The sequence below is a fragment of the Bolinopsis microptera genome, chromosome 3, assembly GCF_026151205.1.
Source record: "Bolinopsis microptera isolate Bmic1 chromosome 3, MBARI_Bmic_1.0, whole genome shotgun sequence".
NCBI classification, from domain to species: Eukaryota; Metazoa; Ctenophora; class Tentaculata; order Lobata; family Bolinopsidae; genus Bolinopsis; species Bolinopsis microptera.
Window position 1 is genome coordinate 14,083,817 of NC_087074.1, and position 19,857 is coordinate 14,103,673.

General features: G+C 40.1%; 1 protein-coding gene and 2 long non-coding RNA genes across 3 annotated transcripts; 1 reads left to right on the forward strand and 2 right to left on the reverse strand.

Annotated features, from left to right (window-relative positions):
- Window positions 1–61: 61 nt before the first annotated feature.
- Window positions 62–18,391, reverse strand: LOC134813215 (uncharacterized). Its single transcript, XM_063820903.1, has 10 exons — window positions 17,490–18,391; window positions 17,093–17,211; window positions 14,408–16,925; window positions 12,147–13,388; window positions 5,719–5,796; window positions 5,313–5,431; window positions 3,898–4,744; window positions 2,708–3,279; window positions 2,235–2,242; window positions 62–633 (listed from the first exon to the last, which is right to left on the reverse strand). The coding sequence occupies exons 1-10, from the start codon at window positions 17,554–17,556 to the stop codon at window positions 159–161; spliced, it is 6,045 nt and encodes a 2,014-aa protein (XP_063676973.1). The 5' UTR covers window positions 17,557–18,391; the 3' UTR covers window positions 62–158.
- LOC134813412 (uncharacterized) lies at window positions 9,357–9,620 on the reverse strand. Its single transcript, XR_010160013.1, has 2 exons — window positions 9,553–9,620; window positions 9,357–9,420 (listed from the first exon to the last, which is right to left on the reverse strand). It is a non-coding gene; the product is annotated as an uncharacterized LOC134813412 (long non-coding RNA).
- Window positions 10,930–11,256, forward strand: LOC134813413 (uncharacterized). Its single transcript, XR_010160014.1, has 2 exons — window positions 10,930–11,009; window positions 11,144–11,256. It is a non-coding gene; the product is annotated as an uncharacterized LOC134813413 (long non-coding RNA).
- Window positions 18,392–19,857: the final 1,466 nt, after the last annotated feature.

Genomic DNA, 19,857 nt, shown 5'->3' on the forward strand with positions numbered 1-19,857 from the left:
TTATTTTTTGTACGAATAAAAGTAGAAATTAGACTCCCTGAGTGTCTTATTCATCAGAATAATTCTTTTAAAAACAAAATCACGGAGAATGGTCAGTAACAAATAAAATATCATAAGTTTAAACATTATGGAACAATCTGAAACCGTCTTAATAATCATTATTCCTCGGATGGACCAAAGTTATTTTCATCTAATTCACAGTCTACAAATAAAGGCCCGTCCTCTTCAATTAGTGGACATTCCTTGTTGACAACATCATTCAATTTCTTGTCCTTAGAGTGGCTAACTTGTCTAACGAATTCCTGAGAAGCTTGTTTCATGAGCTGTTTAGCATCCTCTCCTGACACGACACTCTCCTTCATCTTCTTACAAGTATCCTCGACCAGCTGTTTGGATACCAGGTTAGCATAGTACTTGCCTAGCTCCATCAGCTGTTCATGAGTCCCTCTCTCCTTAACCTCCCCGTCCTTCAGACAGATAATCTCATCTGCCTGTCTTATAGTGCTGAGTCTGTGAGCTATAACTATAGTTGTCTTGCCCTTCATTAGTTTGTCCAGTGCCTCCCGAACTTCCTTCTCGTTTTGAGCGTCCAAAGCGGAGGTCGCTTCGTCTAATATCAGGATATCAGGATCTCTCATAGTCAAGGATCTGACGACATTCCCGTCTATATAACTTCCGCCCCGGGGTTTGAGACTTGGAATACCTCAAGGGACCCATTAGAAACAAATTTGGCTTGGGTAGAAATTTTGGCTATGGGGCAGTTTTGCGCAATTGACCACGCCTTTTTTTGGCGCTTTTTCAACTTTAGAATCAAAATAACTCCGCTTCTAATTGGAATTAGAAGCTCAGCTTGGCTTCACAGTTGTTCAGAATCATCACATTTAGGGGGGTTGAGCATAATTTTAAAGTCAACAGACATCGGGTTGTTGAGTTATGTGACCACACCCTTATTTACCCTCGCGAGTCGTGATTTTCACACTAAATACGAGATATCTCGGCTTCTGATTGAGCTACGTGCTCATCCTGGGCATTAAAATGTTCAGAATCATCACATTGAGTAGGGTAGACCACAATTTCAAAGTCCTCAGATGTCAGGTTGTTGAGTTATTAGGCCCCAACCTGTTTTTACGCTCTCGCGGGTAGCGATTGCAGCGCTTAAAATCAAAATAACTCAGCTTCCAATTGAAGTTAGGAGCAAAACTCGGGCAGCAAAATGTTCACAATCATCACATTGAGTGGGGTAGAACGTAGTTTCAAAGTCCTCAGACGTCAGGTTGTTGAATTATTAGGCCCACACCATCATATTTACGCTCTCGCGAGTCGCGAGTCGACACTTACAATCAAAATATTTCGGCTTCTGATTAGAGTTAGGAACTAAACTTGGGCATAAAAATGTTCAGAATCATCACATTGAGTGGGATAGAACGTAGTTTCAAAGTCCTCAGACGTCAGGTTGTTGAGTTATTAGGCGGAACCCTATTTTTACGCTCTCGCAAGTAGTGATTCTATGCTTAAAATCAAAATAACTCTGCTCCTGATTAGAGTTAGGAATTAAACTTTGGCATAGAAATGTCCAGAATTGTGAACATTTTTATACCCAAGTTTAGTTCCTAACTCTAATCAGAAGCCGAGTTATTTTGATTTTAAGTGTCGACTCGCGACTTGCGAGAGAGTAAATATTATGGTGTGGGCCTAATAACTCAACAACCTGACGTCTGAGGACTTTGAAACCACGTTCTACCCCACTCAATATGATAAATCTGAACATTTCCATGCCCAAGTTTTGTTCCTAACTCTAATCAGGAACCGAGTTATCTTGATTTTAAGTGTCGACTCGCGACTCGCGAGAGCGTAAAAATAGGGTTCCGCCTAATAACTCAACAACCTGATGTCTGAGGACTTTGAAACTACGTTCTATCCCACTCAATGTGATGATTCTGAACATTTTTATGCCCAAGTTTAGTTCCTAACTCTAATCAGAAACCGAGTTATTTTGATTTTAAGTGTCGACTCGCGACTCGCGAGAGCGTAAATATGATGGTGTGGGCCTAATAACTCAACAACCTGACGTCTGAGGACTTTGAAACTACGTTTTACCCCACTCAATGTGATGATTGTGAACATTTTGCTGCCCGAGTTTTGCTCCTAACTTCAATTGGAAGCTTTGTTATTTTGATTTTAAGCGCTGCAATTGCTACCCGCGAGAGCGTAAAAACAGGTTGGGGCCTAATAACTCAACAACCTGACATCTGAGGACTTTGAAATTGTGGTCTACCCTACTCAATGTGATGATTCCGAACATTTTAATGCCCAGGATGAGCACGTAGCTCAATCAGAAGCCGATATATCTCGTATTTAGTGTGAAAATCACGACTCGCGAGGGTAAATAAGGGTGTGGTCACATAACTCAACAACCCGATGTCTGTTGACTTTAAAATTATGCTCTACCCCCCTAAATGTGATGATTCTGAACAACTTTAAAGCCAAGCTGAGCTTCTAATTTCAATTAGAAGCAGAGTTATTTTGATTCTAAAGTTCCAAAAGCGCCAAAAAAGGGCGTGGTCAATTTCGCAAAACTGCCCCATAGCCAAAATTTCTACCCAAGCCAAATCTGTTTCTAATGGGTCCCTTGAGGTATTCCAAGTCTCAAACCCCGGGGCGGAAGTTATATAGACGGGAATGTCGTCAGATCCATGACTATCATGGCTGCTCTGGCTATAGCTACTCTCTGCTTTTGTCCTCCCGAGATTTGTAAACCTTGTGAACCTGCAAACGTGTCCATTCCGCTCCGGAACTTGTTGATAAAGTCACAATTAGCCAACTCAGCTGCTTTTTTAACCCTTGTCATGGTGATCTGCTCTGGAGTTGCTGCCCCGTAAGAAATATTCTCCACTAGAGTAGTATTGAGGAGGCTGGGATCCTGGCTGACAATGGCCATCTTTCCGTGGAGCTCTTTCAAATCAAAGTCCCTGATGTCCTTGCCACCGATGGTAACTCTGCCTTGCTGGGGGTCGTATAGTCTCATGAGTAGCTTGGCTATTGTTGTCTTTCCACTGCCAGAGTCTCCTACCAGAGCGGTCATCTTCTTGCGCTGTATTTTCAGGTCCAATCCCGAGAAGACAGTCTCCCCTATCCTGGTGGGATATCCAAAGTGAACATCCTCTAAATGTATGTCTTCCTCTAGAGAACCGACTATATCGCTACCAGAAACCACCTCACAGGGTGTGGCAATAAACTCTACATAGTTATCTACTGCAGACAAATCTTCTTCGAGGAGTTCTATGTGAAAATTCATCCACATAAATTGATTTTGGAAGCTGTCATAAACAATGTAAAACATCATGAGATCACCAGGTCCGAAAATGGATTCTGAGGAGGATAATTCGTAAGCTATCATGAAGGCTAGCAGAAAATATTTAAAGGTATGCTCTGCAAATTCATTCTGAATTCTATTTAGCACAAGGGACCTCTCACAAGACAACCAGCTTTTTTCTGCTACTTTTTGTTCATTAACGTGAAGTTCCTCTTGAGAAAACTGCTTAACGGTAGATACCATTTTTATAGCCTCGCTTTTCAAGTTCTCTGCTCCGGAAAGTAACTTGCTTTTGCATCGCTCCAACGTCATGGCTTGCCTTCTTGCCGGAAAGAGGTACAGAACATTGAAAAGGGCTGTGAATACAATCACTATTCCCCCAATCGTGGCATTCGCTCTCACTAAATAGAACGCAGATGTAAAAATACCAAGAACATGAGCCAGTAAGTAGGGAAAGTTCCAGGTCACTAATCTGCACATGCTTTCAACATTGCTCATACTATTGACTTCAGACTGAGTATGAGAGTCATGGTATCCCTGGTGCAAGGACAGTGCCTTCTCCAGAGAGGTTGTATTCAAAGTACCCATTATCTCGACATGCCCCTGGACGTGCACTAACACATTTCCGAGGTAGACTAGTCGCTCCAATATTACCATCAGCACGAACCCTACTAGGATGGCCCTAATATGCTCAAACCTGCTCTCGCACTTCAACATTGTGTAACAGAGGGCATTGCCGTAGAAGCTTTGGTTGTAATCTGCAGTGTCGTCAGAGATTATGGTGATAAGGTGACCGGTTAGGTTTAATATCTCTAAGTCCATGACTTTGTGGCATATGAGCAGAGCAATAACAACAAACATTCTTATTGTGTACTGTCTGGTGAGAAGAGCTTTGGAGATCGCAGAGAGAAGAGCAGATATGGATAACTTAGCGGTGTGTTCCTTCTTATCAAGATAAACACCCCTCTTCTCAGCTTCAATAATCAGATCTGTTGTGAATTCTTTAGAACCTGTCTTGTCCAGTATCTTGTTCTTCTTCGTATCAAGAAACAAGGCTCCCCGCCCAGCTTTCTTACCACACTTCTCACTCACCTCCCCCCACCAACACTCTGCTTCTCTCTTATCAGAGAACTCCTTTACCTCAACCCCGTCTTCCTTCTCCTTTGTTCCCTGATAAAGCACACTGAACCACTCTTTGTTAACAACACTCTCCTCTCCGCAGGGCTGCTGCTTGTACCCCACCAGTGCTCCAGACTTTATCTGTATGGAAAGTATTTCCATCCCCGGATCAGCTGTTATAATGGTACGCTTGTGTTTCGGTGTTCTTGAACATACGGGCTCGAAAGTAAAGATTCTGCCTCGATTTGTCTCCAGTTCTAGTGATGCTGCCGCCCATCTTCTGCTTATCAGGGTCTCGTGTGTAACTCGGACCTGATGGAGAAATCTTTGTTAAATAGCTGATCGACTTTTAATTTAAGCAATGAATTTATAGATTTTTTAAATGATTAGGGGTCGTTCACATATTACGTAATCAGCCGAGGGGGGAGGGGGGGGGGGTTTCCAAATGCTTACGGTTGATTACCCTCAAGAATAATAACAATTTGACAATATTTTAATTCAAATTCCACTCAATTTCACTCTGATAGTGATAAAATTTAGAAATTGATCGAATATCCGCCTATAATAGTAAGTAGTTTAGAAGGTGCTTGGCCGGATATCATAACAATGATTTCGGCTCATCATGATAGCATGATCAGGGTAGCATGAAACGTAGAGAAAAGTGTTTTCTAGGAAAAAAGTCAAGGGGGGGGGGGGGGGGGGGGTCTTGATTACGGTTGATTACGGAAGGGGGGAGGGGGTAAAAATTGCTAAAATATTGATTACGTAATATGTGAACGACCCCTTAAATGAGAAAACGAGAAAACAAGAGAACAAAATATATATTTTTCTGAATTTCATGAACTTTTGATACTTATCATTCCAATTAAACTACACATACCAAGTATTCGTTATCTGAGAAGATGATTGTTTTTCCGTGTGATTTGCCTCCTCCTAGACCGTAAGACCAAATACTGTCATCATCATACGTTATAATGATACTGTCTATAACCTGTTTATCTGGACATACCAATTTTATAATTCCTATGTAATATCACCATGGCAACAATTTAGGGGTTTAGGGCACAGTAATGGGATAGTAGGACGAACATTTTAAAATCCTAGTCTTTCCCTTATCCAGCATTGCAGCTATTTTTATAGAACAGCATTTGTCTTGGCAGCTTTTCTGCAAAGTGCGTAGCTAGTTGAGACATATTGATATTCAACACTGTATTGTTTTATTCTAATCTCTCAAATCTTAATCAATTAAATCAATTACAGGTGTTAATGGATATTAGAGAACAAACCTTGTATTTCTATCTTCTTGATCCGATACTCTGCTTTAGTTTTGGTGATTACTCTGTCAGGGTCCATGGCAAGGACTGCTAAAAGTAACCGAGTGTTATAAAGATGAATAGCAGAACATTTAACATTGTGTCAGTGAAACATACTGTGACAGTGACTATAACCTTATAACGGGAATGGAAGTTCCGCCATTGAAAAAGTGAGGTAAAATGGTTGATTATTCGTACAACCAAAGTATAGTATTACTATTAACACAATTTCATTTAGGTAAAACTAAAAGTACTACATCAACAAGACAATACCATTACCGTCGTATAGTTTATTGGCACTATAAATTCAGCTGGATTAATTATCCAAGATCGATTTAATTATATTATACATCATATCATATTGTCATTTTTAGATACGTTAGGCAATTTTTCGGTATAAACTTCTTCCATTTGACTGAAATATCCTCATGCTACTCTAAAATGCAAAAAAAATCTTTGATAAAGAGGTATAATTATGAGCTGGTCGCATCGATGTGATTTCGCTAAGCGAAATACCGACCAAGTACGTGCACTCAAGCAGATCATTTAGGAATGAGGATCTCATCGCGTGACACTTCAGCACCTACTAAGGGTATCTCATGTTCAGTCTGGTGTCCAGATGAGATCCCATCGCATAGCGGTTCTTAGTTAGTGATTTCGATAGTGCAGTATAAATGTCACGGAGAATTTAGTTTTGGTATATCACATTTAGGAACCGACCGGATATCCGGCTGAATCCGGATCCGGCTTCAATATCCGGTTCCGGCTCCAGTTTCAAAATGTTGCCGGATGTTTCTTTTAAAAAATTAATTTCTAAAATCTTGAAATGCATTTTTTTGTCACATTTTAACTCGATTCCTTTAAAATATTAAAAATTGTTTAATTAAGTTTGAAAAACTGAAAAATATTTTCGGCTAATAATGAACAGGGCCGGTAGCATGAAACCTGGAGAAAAGTGGTTTTCAGAAAAACTTTGAAAAAATGTTGACAGAAAATTTTCGATCCGAGTCTTTCTCGAATCTCGATACGTACCTCCCGTATCGACTATCGAGAGCTTCCACTTCCGAGATCGTGTTGCAAAGGGGAGGCCTGCCTTCCGAGATCGCATTATCAGGGGGAAGTGTCGAGTTCAAAATTGTTTATCGAGGGGTGGGTGCGAACTTCGAAAAGCTGAAAAATATTTCGGCTAGTATTAGTAATGAACAGGGAAGCATGAAACGTGGAGAAAAGTGGTTTTCAGACCAATTTTGACTTGGTCAATCTCGATACGTACCTCCCGTATCGAGAGCTTCTGCTTAACCGAGCTCGTGTTGCAAAGGCGAGGGCTGCCTTCCGAGATCGCATTACCAGGGGAAGCATCGAGTCCAAAATTGTGTATGGGAATTTTGGGAAAGCACTTCAATTATCAAACCAAATGTTTCTAGAAACTTTGGAGTTCCTAGCTTAAAACGCTTTCACCTTATGGTGATAATAGCGAAAAAGAGGGAGTGGCGAGCCATAACTGCTATAATTTTGCTATATTGTCATTGAAAACTGCTGGTACTTCATAAAGATTTAAGTACTATAGTTTTACACTTAGCTGAAGCTGAAACCCACTATTTATATTCCTGCGGAATTTTGGTCTTTTTTGAGTACTATTATACAAGTGTTCCTGGATCAGCACAGAATAACTAACCTTGCTCTTTTGACCTCCTATAGATGTGAAATCCGCAAGGCACAGTAATGGCTGGCCTCCCCGTAAAAAGCATAATCTGACGGACAGGAATATCAACAGAAGAAGTAGAAGAATTATGATATACTAGCAGGAACCCGTCTAACCCTTGAGTGGTGTCAAGACTCAAGAGACTAAATAAATTATTACCTATTTAATTCGCGTTTTTGACAGCATTCGATCCAGTAAAATAAGGTTCAGTTTTATATCTTTTACGGTTTTTGCTGAAAATCGTGCTAAAGTTGATGCCGTGGTGCCAGTAAATGGTACGGATATATATCGTCTCGCTTTATATATAGTAAGATTAGTTGAACTCTATAATAGTCATCAAATCCTATGATAACTAAAACAAACTGGGATACTTCTAGTGTGTCAGTGTGAACCACAGTTTGGCACTTATAGTTACAGTTACGGTTGATAGATGAAATTTCACATTCTTGTCAATATAATTGTGATAGCTTATTTTTTAACAATCTTATAAATGACTCCTGATTGTTCAATAAACAAGTTCGACAGAGCAAGATATTGAAAATAAAAGCAGACCGGATCAGTGAACCGGAACGAACCAAATGTCCGATCGCCTCCCAGTTGGCTCCTAGTTTATAAACAATAGAATGACTTACAGGAAAATAAATATTAATTTGAATATGAAATCTTACAAGGCAAATATAACTAAATATGAACGTAAAATTCATAAGCGTGGTCGCAAACTATTGTATTCCGGATAAATTGTAAATGCGTCTGAAAATGAGTAAAGCAGCACAACATTTCTCCTGATAAGAAATTTAAAAAACTACCTACGTGTAGAAATGTTGTGGCAAATAAAACAGTGTGATGCTGCTTAAAGATCAGTCAGTGTCACTGCTGTTGACCAGTTTGTGACTGTTCAAAATATGTAAGCTCACCTCGAAATATGTACTTGGGTTTATATACGCGCAATAATTTCGTCATCTATCCAGTTATTAGAATATAATTTCGTCATCATACGAAAGTTAAGAACTTTTGAGTTGCGGAGTTATTTGAAAAATTCCGGTCCTAGATAAATTGCGGTGACCTTATATTATAATTGAATTTATTCTGCTCGAGATCAACGATCTGAAGAAATGACAAAGATTTCCAATCTTCTCCAATAGTGGTGGTATGTCAACAAACTCCGCCCCCAGTAGCCCTATAGTACTCCGTGCATATTAGTAATGATGCGATGAGGGAACGTCGAGACTGAAAACACAAAGACGTGAAACTTATTTAGAGACTACCGGTGCCAAACTTTTAAATTGCTGTTTTCTTGAAAACCGACAAAACTTAGAAGGAGAGCTAAGTTCGAGCTAGAATATGGAACAATTGCACTGCCACACGTGAAATGTTTATCTGATGAGGGCGGTAGTAAACTGACCAAAGCATACACCATGTATGATTATAATTAAACCATATCATTAACAATAGGGGGCCGACATCTTATTCTATCCAGCTAACCCAACTATAATCATCAAAAAGCAGTCGAATAATCAATAGGCAGAACCAATCACGATGAATATGGTATCGCAGTGGCTGATACGAGAACGGTTCACTCGAGAACCGGCCCCTTTCGAACCTGGCTCACGTCCGTTATGTGAACATATGCCGAGAGCTCGAACACTTCTTAATATTATACTTCATAATACACAACTACTTACTAAACTGTCATGTGAACCCTATCCAGGTTCTTGGCTGTCCGGCTGTTAGATGGCTAGAATATGGACCTCTTTTTGTATAGAGTCACGTGGTAAGAGGGGATCTACTAGAACTTCTAACCGTTTCCAGGTTCAGGATCAGATGCAAAACAGCAAGAGGAAGTCAGTGTATTCAATCTTGTAGTTCTCATCACACAACAGAGTGAACAAGGTTATCTTTAAGTAACCCAGTCTGTCAAATTTGGCAGTACCATCGGGTGTCATGAGATCCTCATTACCAAACCACAGGTCACCCTGAATAAACGAAATGGTGGTTTGTGAAAAGCGTAGTCAAGAATCGTGAATAAAACATAAAACATGGACATGGGATAAAGCCTCTGAGAATTGTGGTCGTTCATAAAGTAAAATAAGTGATCGTGTTCTAACCTGAGCATATCCCGCCATATCAATCTTCCCAGTGTTATCTTTATCTATAGTTCTGTACTGTTTAGCCGTGCGGATGAGTTGAGCTTGTGAAGGTAGAGGTATTGGAAGGATACAGGACAACAGAACCGTTCTCCATTTTATATACTTTGTCTCATACAAGTGTCTCGAAAACAGCTCTTCCAGCTAAAATGATTCCGTGATTAAAGAGCTATAAATTATTATTTGTAATTGTATACTGTAAAATACCTCCATAGCATATAGTAGTGCATGTTTTCAGACTAATTCTTGATTAGCCATCAGTCTTTACTCACTTTGTAAAATTAATACAATGTTACTAAAGATGTGCTCCTTGTTGTCACTCAACATCACACCAGGTCCACTTCATTTTAATACTAGTAACTAGCTTTTAGCAGCTGATTATTTAATTAACTAGCCTTTAGTAGCTGATAAATTAATTAACTAGCTTTCAGTTAAATACCTGTTGGTAAGTTACATTCTGCCAGATCTCGGGGAGAAAAGAAGAAGGCTCGAACATCTCCGTCAGCATGTCAAGGGAGATGTAGCCCGAGGGAGCTACCTCCTTCAAGTTCCGGTGAAGTTCTTGTATCTGAGAAAAATAGATTTCTGAAGAAACTGGACATCGCATCATGGCATGAGTTTTAAAGAAATATATATCTCAACCCTGATAATATGAAAAATTTCGTTCGAATACGTCAATACTTAAAATGAAGTTAGCCGAATGTTTTTACAAACCTGAGCGATAGTGAATAGATTAGGTGTTGGCATCTCAATAGGCGCATCTGGAGGTGGGGTCTAAGATGAGAAGTACGAATGAGTCGGACTTTTCAATTTACTCGTATCGTACGTACTTTTCAATTCTACTGAAAATTTCTCCTTCTAGAAATCGATTGAAAAGTTCTAAATCGATACATATATGTATATGTGTTTATCCGAACCATTTTAATGACACCACGGCATCAACTTTAACGCGACTTTTCGCAAAAACCGTAAAAGATATACAACTGCAACTTTTTTGACTGGGTCGAATGCTTTAATGGCCTCCAAATCAGCATGAAAAAATAAAAAATTGCCCAAGGAATAGAAATTTTAGAGCCAAAATTTTGGACCCCCAAGTGGTGTCAAAAACGCGAATTACAACAACAACAACAACACAATATATACCGTAATAATTATTTTAGTCTCTTGAGTCTTGACACCATTTTAGGGTTATACGGGTTCCTGCTAGTATTGTTAATATATAGAAATATTATTAGTAACATATTAGTGATATTATCAGTAAAATATTAGTAATATTATTACTGAATCGTATCCAGGACGAAATGACGGTAGTGTTCAAAGAGGTACAAGGAGAGGACAGAACAGCTGACGTCAGTACCATTCTAGTTCACCCTAAGAGTCGGGATATTATCTTGCACACCCCATCATATCTCCTCGTGGTAAGAAATATTCTCACATTTCATGATTAAACTTTATGTTTAAACCCTTCAAAACAGCAAGATATGAGGTGTTCTTTGCATTTTACCCTATATTATAAATCCCAACCCTGACGAATAACGTCCTTACTCTTCAGGACTATCGCACATTACTCCTAGAAGCTATCTCTCAAGACACCAAGTTTGCCGAAAGAGTTTCACAGCCGTTGGTGTAAGGCAAATGAAGAGCAAATTATACAAATTAAAGCTATAATGTTTTGGTGATTAGATTTGGAAGAACTGTTTATGATTTCTGTGATGGTTAAAGGATTCGCATGAATTTATTTTCAAGGTCTTTCGGCCATTGTTTGTAAAAATAATGTAAGCGAGTTTCATTATTCGATCGTGGTATTGTAAATGAACTGTAATATACGTCTACGTTATTATAATGTAAGATTGTATCATAATGATTCACAGTTTTCTATTTTTAGATACAGTTTTTATGGGTGGGCGACAATTGACCCCCCGACAATTGACCCCCCGACAATTGACCCCCCGACAATTGACCCCCCGACAATTAACCCCCCGACAATTGACCCCCCGACAATTGACCCCCCGACAATTGACCCCCCGACAATTGACCCCCGACAATTGACCCCCCGACAATTGACCCCCCGACAATGTAATTTAATACAATAATGTTTGAATTTTTGTCTGTACGAAGTAAATAAACTGAATTAAGGAAACAACAAATTTATGTGAACTTACAAGTAAACAGGGGTAAGATGGATAAGTGTATTCCCATGTAATTGCTACATTATAGATATACAATTATAACCATACAACGGTTACATTCTGATAGTGATACTGACACATGCTAAAATACATGTTAAATTCGAATCATATATGCACATGCTAAAATATATATAGAATATAAATGTCAAATTCAAATCATATAGTTATAAGCGATCCCTCGGAGGGTCTTATCAGCGTCGGTGCTGGAGTAAGCAGATACCAGGGTCACAATCCTAGCATTGCGAGAAGTCTGCTTAGCTGAGACAGGCTTCTGGTCTCCCCGTGCTATGTGAATCAATGTATTGTCCGTAAGGGCTTGTTGGCGATGTAGCGCCTTCAGGAGTACCCAAATAGTGGGATGCTTACAGCTGAGTAGGGAGTTGAAGGCGTGATGGAAGGCCTCGAGAGCGTTGGTGGTTCGAGTCGTCCCCGTGAAGTGACGCCCGATGACGTTCCACATGGCAAGAGGGAAGATAGGTGCAGTCCGCCGTCGGCTGCGCCCCACAGTTACACCAATCCAAGTAGGCTCGAAGTAGCCGAGGAGTGGAAGCTCGTCATCTTCAAAAGTGTCGGCCAGGACTTCAAAGGCATCGATAACGTCCGTAAGAGGAAGAAAGGCAAGCGCAGCTAGTTTCTTCACTCGGAGCTTGAAGTCTGGATCATTCTGATACTTCGTCATCAACCCCAACTCCTTAACATGATAGTCGAGCCGCTGGCAAAGGTGAAAGAAACACCCTTCAACTTCAACACTAGGGAACACATCTACCAGTGCCAAGTAAGCTCCCTGCTCGAAGTCTACCAAGAAATGAGAGAACTGTAACGTAGATACAGGCTCCAACCAGGCTTTGAGCTGGGTGAAAAGACGTGTATACGTTTCCTTGCGTTTATTCGGCAACAGTGCATAAACACATGGAACAGTATACCCGTTTTTCATCGCATGGATTGTATAGATCTGGTACCACAAAGCAGGAGCTACTTTGAAAGTCCCATCTCCAGCAAATCGCATGGATTCCCGTAGCAAAGCAAGATTAGAATCAGTAGTAAACATTACAATTCTATCATCCCCAGGACCAGAGTCAAAAATCTTAAATGGTTGGTACAGAAATTCCGGGATGCATAGGTCAGTGAGTGTCCTATCATTCGCAGTTGCTAGGTCAGGGTGAGATTGAAGGGTAGACGCTTTCCGCTTGCGCTGTACAGTTCGCTTCAAGGAACCAGGTTGAGGAAGGGAAAGGTTCACGTCCGGTGTGGCGCCGATCAAGGAGTCGGTAGTGATGAGGTTTGGGGTAGCGGTAGGTTCCGTGGTAGCCCGTTCCTTCACATCCTGGCAGATCACTCTCGCTTTAATCTTTGAGTTGTCAGGAGGGTGGGTGTGATCGCGGGCCCATTCCAAGGTAGAGGTAGGAGAGGTGCCAGTGGTAGAAGCCGTCGAGCTGCAGGATATCCCCAAATCGCGGTAGTGCTTGCTGTTCATCTCACATCTCCAGGTTATAGCGCCGCTCGACTTCTCCTTGTGGTAGTTGTAGAGGTAGCCGCCGTGGGATAACTTAGGCTTCGAACGTTCAGATTTGATGAAGGAAAGCATGTTAGAGAGAGAAGTTGATGTGACTGTTGATATTGTGAGTAATTTCTTCGGATATTTAAACCATTTTCAATCCCAATCGGATTCGTTTTAACACGCAATTTCGTCATCCAATCTGTTAGTAGGTACGATTTTGTGCGGTGATCAGGTGCGTTTTCACCAGCAATCGTGATTCGTGCTAATGAGACTCGTTAACCAAGTCTCATTAGGGTCTAATTCGTTTTAACCAGAAATGATGTTTCGTCATCCGATCTCGTAGTACGGTGATGAGATACGTTTTCACTAGCAGTGCTTCGTTAACCAAGTCTTATCAGGGAAATCACGTGACTTGGAAATCACAGGGATCATTGACTATATCAATATGTAGTACTTAAGTATAATGATGAAATAGGGCCAAAAAACGGTGTTTTCCTAAATTATTAACAGCAGCTGAACAGTGAAATTACATCGGGGGGTCAATTGTCGGGGGGTCAATTGTCGTACTAAGCCCTATATTTCGCGACAATTGACCCCAGTGTAATTACATAGGGGGTCAATTGTCGGGGGGTCAATTGTCGGGGGGTCAATTGTCGGGGGGTCAATTGTCGGGGGGTCAATTGTCGTACTAAACCTTAGATTTCGCGACAATTTACCCCAGTGTAATTACATAGGGGGTCAATTGTCGGGGGGTCAATTGTCGGGGGGTCAATTGTCGGGGGGTCAATTGTCGGGGGGTCAATTGTCGCGATACCAGTTTTTATTTAACCAAATTTCTTGTACAAAGAATACCTTTACATTGTCAATAATTTGTTCAAAAACACAAATATGAAATATGGGAAAGTTTCTTACATAAAATCTGCAAAATAGTGTGCACTGAAAGTCTGAAAAGTAGTATACCCAATCTTATTAGTTTTACGAATAAAAGTCGAAATCTGACTTCCTGAGTGTCTCATTCATCAGAATAATTCTGTTAAAAACAAAATACGGAGAATGGTCAGTAACAAATAAAAAATCATGAATGAGTAGAAACATTATGGAAAAATCTTAAACAGTCTTAGTAACTATTATTCCTCGGATGGTCCAAAGTTATTTTCATCTAATTCACAGTCTACAAATAAAGGCCCGTCCTCTCCAATTAGTGGACATTCCTTGTTGACAACATCATTCAATTTCTTGTCCTTAGAGTGGCTAACTTGTCTAACTAATTCCTGAGAAGCTTGTTTCATGAGCTGTTTAGCATCCTCTCCTGACACGACACTCTCCTTCATCTTCTTACAAGTATCCTCGACCAGCTGTTTGGATACCAGGTTAGCATAGTACTTGCCTAGCTCCATCAGCTGTTCATGAGTCCCTCTCTCCTTAACCTCTCCGTCCTTCAGACAGATAATCTCATCTGCCTGTCTTATAGTGCTGAGTCTGTGAGCTATAACTATAGTTGTCTTGCCCTTCATTAGTTTGTCCAGTGCCTCCTGAACTTCCTTCTCGTTTTGAGCGTCCAGAGCGGAGGTCGCTTCGTCTAATATCAGGATATCAGGATCTCTCATGGCTGCTCTGGCTATAGCTACTCTCTGCTTTTGTCCTCCCGAGATTTGTAAACCTTGTGAACCTGCAAACGTGTCCATTCCGCTCCGGAACTTGTTGATAAAGTCACAGTTAGCCAACTCAGCTGCTTTTTTAACCCTTGTCATGGTGATCTGCTCTGGAGTTGCTGCCCCGTAAGAAATATTCTCCACTAGAGTAGTATTGAGGAGGCTGGGATCCTGGCTGACAATGGCCATCTTTCCGTGGAGCTCTTTCAAATCAAAGTCCCTGATGTCCTTGCCACCGATGGTAACTCTGCCTTGCTGGGGGTCGTATAGTCTCATGAGTAGCTTGGCTATTGTTGTCTTTCCACTGCCAGAGTCTCCTACCAAAGCGGTCATCTTCTTGCGCTGTATTTTCAGGTCCAATCCCGAGAAGACAGTCTCCCCTATCCTGGTGGGATATCCAAAGTGAACATCCTCTAATTGTATGTCTTCCTCTAGAGAACCGACTATATCGCTACCAGAAACCACCTCACAGGGTGTGGCAATAAAGTCTACATAGTTCTCTACTGCAGACAAATCTTCTTCGAGCAGTTTTATGTGATGATTCATCCACATAAATTGATTTTGGAAGTTGGCATACACAATGTAAAACATCATGAGATCACCAGGTCCAAAAACTGATTCTGAGGCGGATAATTCGTAAGCTATCATGAAGGCTAGCAGAAAATACTTAAAGGAATGCTCTGCAAATTCATTCTGAATTCTATTTAGCACAAGGGACCTCTCACATGACAACCAGCTTTTTTCTGCTACTTTCTGTTCTCTAACGTGAAGTTCCTCTTGAGAAAACTGCTTAACGGTAGATACCATTTTTATAGCCTCGCTTTTCAAGTTCTCTGCTCCGGAAAATAACTTTGTTTTGCACCGCGCCAACGTCATAGCTTGTCTTCTTGCCGGCATGAGAAACAGAACATTGAAAAAGGCTGTCAATACAATCACTATTCCCCCAATCGTGGCATTCGCTCTCACTAAATAAAACGCAGATGCAAAAATACCAAGACCATGAGCCAGTGCGTAGGGAAAGTTCCAGGTCACTAATCTGCACATGCTTTCAACATTGCTCATACTATTGACTTCAGACTGAGTATGAGAGTCATGGTATCCCTGGTGCAAGGACAGTGCCTTCTCCAGAGAGGTTGTATTCAAAGTACCCATTATCTCGTGATGCCCCTGTACGTGCACTAACACATTTCCGAGGTAGACTAGTCGCTCCAATATTACCATCAGCACGAACCCTATTAGGATGGCCCTAATATGCTCAAACCTGCTCTCGCACTTCAACATTGTGTAACATAGGGCAGTGCCGTAGAAGCTCTGATTGTAAGCTGCTGTGTCGTCAGAGATGATGGTGATAAGGTGACCGGTTAGGTTTAATATCTCTAAGTCCATGACTTTGTGGCATATGAGCAGAGCAATAACAATGAACATTCTTATTGTGTACTGTCTGGTGAGAAGAGCTTTGGAGATCGCAGAGAGAAGAGCAGATATGGATAACTTAGCGGTGTGTTCCTTCTTATCAAGATAAACACCCCTCTTCTCAGCTTCAATAATCAGATCTGTTGTGAATTCTTTAGAACCTGTCTTGTCCAGTATCTTGTTCTTCTTCGTATCAAGAAACAAGGCTCCCCGCCCAGCTTTCTTACCACACTTCTCACTCACCTCCCCCCACCAACACTCTGCTTCTTTCTTATCAGAGAACTCCGTTACCTCAACCCCGTCTTCCTCCTCCTTTGTTCCCTGATAAAGCACATTGAACCACTCTTTGTTAACAACACTCTCCTTTCCGCAGGGCTGCTGCTTGTACCCCACCAGTGCTCCAGACTTTATCTGTATGGAAAGTATTTCCATCCCCGGATCAGCTGTTATAATGGTACGCTTGTGTTTTGGTGTTCTTGAACATACGGGCTCGAAAGTAAAGATTCTGCCTCGATTTGTCTCCAGTTCTAGTGATGCTGCCGCCCATCTTCTGCTTATCAGGGTCTCGTGTGTAACTCGGACCTGATGGAGAAATCTTTGTTAAATAGCTGATCGACTTTTAATTTAAGCAATGAATATATAGATTTTTTAAATGACTAAATAAGAAAACGGGAAAACAAGAAAACAAAATATATATTTTTCTGAATTTCATGAACTTTTGATACTTATCATTCCAAAACTACACATACCAAGTATTCGTTATCTGAGAAGATGATTGTTTTTCCGTGTGATTTGCCTCCTCCTAGACCGTAAGACCAAATACTGTCATCATCATACGTTATAATGATACTGTCTATAACCTGTTTACCTGGACATACCAATTTTATAATTCCTATGTAATATCACCATGGCAACAATTTAGGGGTTTAGGGCACAGTAATGGGATAGTAGGACGCACATTTTAAAATCCTAGTCTTTCCCTTATCCCGCATTACAGCTATTTTTATAGAACAGCATTTGTCTTGGCAGCTATTCTACAAAGTGCGTAGATAGTTGAGACATATTGATGTTCAACACTGTATTGTTTTATTCTAATCTCTCAAATCTTAATCAATTACAGGTTTTAATGGATATTAGAGAACAAACCTTGTATTTCTATCTTCTTGATCCGATACTCTGCTTTAGTTTTGGTGATTACTCTGTCAGGGTCCATGGCAAGGACTGCTTAAAGTAACCGAGTGTTAGTGTCATAAAGATGAATAGCAGAACATTTAACATTGTGTCAGTGAAACATACCTTGACAGTGATTATAACCTTATAACGGGAATGGAAATTCCGCCATCGAAAAAGTGAGGTAAAATGGTTGGTTATTCGTACAACCAAATTGTTGTATTACTATTAACACAATTTCATTTAGGTAATACTAAAAGTACTAAATTAACAAGTCAATACCATTACCGTCGTATAGTTTATTGGCACTATAAATTCAGCTGGATACAAAATAAAAATGTACAGAAATAACTGATTGCGTTCGTGTGAGGTCTACGTTATTTCAATCAAAGAGCGATGAACAAAAGAGCATGCGAAGAAGACGTACTGAGAGAAGCTGCTGGTAAGAATGTGGTCGCAGTGTAGAGTTGATGTAATGAATTGTGGGATTAAACCTACTTTTGTGTTTGGAGCTGCGTCAGAGATTTTGGAATCCAACACAAAAAAAAAACATTATGCATAATAATTAAAAGAGAAACAGTCTCAGTTCACAAATTTGAAATTGCCGTGATACAATAGCTCAATAGGATATACGGACTAATTAGCTGTCAAACTCAAAGATTACTAAACATTAATCCCGTCCTATTTGCTTGTGAAGATGTTGCTAATATAAAGTTATAAGTGCAGTATTAGATCATTTTGTGTGATAAACATTTACTAAAATTACGGTAGCCAAAAATGTGTCCACCAGCAGCAGCAAGAGTGGGGAAAATTTACAATATCTCACGATTTCAATTCCCTAGCAAACTCTCAGGTGAGAAACAGCTACGATTGGATCTGAACTTCTGAAAGTGAAAGTATTTATATATAGAATGAGAGATTAGGTCATCGCAGACTCTTAGCTCATGCTGGAAATTGATCAGAAGAAGTATTAGGTAATGGGCCTTATTACCTAATCTCAACTGCTGTATGACCTTATGAATCAATGATCTAACTCAATTTGGAGCACTGAATTGTGCAAATACCGTCATCGAATTATGGTAACAAGCCAAAGTATGAAAAATGAAATTTATCTGTTATCTGTTACCGTTAGATAAAACTAATATACTCGAACTGGTCCAGCATTCCAGTGAAACGTACTGAGAGATTTGAGCAGCCCACCCTATAGAGTTAGGACAGGTCTCCAGTAACTACCAAACAAACAAATATGAGATCTACTTGTAGGTAACGGTATATTAGAACCAGACAGATACAGAGTGTGAAGGGCCTTAACGGAACCCCTCGGTTTCAGTTCCTTGTTTATAGGATCTAATTTTAACTGAATTTTCTCCATCGAATTTTGAACCTAAGTCCTAATATAACGACAGGGAACCTAACGACAGAGAGAGAGAGAAAGAATAACGCACCAAAGTGAAGATTATATCTGATATACCCAAGGCTAGATAACAGCTGGAACTTGGACTGCAGACTGGTGAGAGTACTGTTTCATTCTCTAAATACGTCCCTCGGACTGCAGACTGGCGAGAGTACTGTTTCATTCTCTAAATACAGGAACTCGGACTGCAGACTGGCGAGAGTACTGTTTCATTCTCTAAATACAGGAACTTGGACTGCAGACTGGCGAGAGTACTGTTTCATTCTCTAAATACGTCCCTCGGACTTTCTTTACTTGGGGCACCAACAGACAACGTTACGCCACTGCTCGGAGGCCCATTATGGCATAAACTGGCATGGAGTTTTAGAATCAACATTTTTTTTTCCAAACTTTTTAATTTCAGTTCAATTTATATCAGACTAAATGATATCATTGGATCCATAGAATTAGAAACAAGTTATAATTAGATTATTAAATAAGTAACAAGTTTTTAATTTTATTTGTCTGAATCGCATTACGGTATGGCATCACATTTTCCAACATTTTTACCGCTGAACGACTGCATTTCTTAAATTATAAAAAAAATCAGAAAGTTTCAGATATTAGGGGTTTTTGAAATGCCTTAAAACGTTCATATCACATTAATTATGTCCGTTCTGGCAATGTCCTATCAAATTACGTCCGTATGTCTTAAAAATACGTTGAGTTTCAGGGCACATTAATATTATGCTATTCAAGGACATAAAACCGCAGATCTGCAATAATTTTCATGATTATTGCCAAAAACAAAATTAAATCACTTGTTATTGCCAAAGCATAACAGTCACAAATAGTTCCAGACATTTAATTTGGTCTCATGATGTTTCACTCCACAAGGCTTAATTTAAAACGTAGGATCTCAAACAGCCATATGCCTTATGAAAGCTCGTA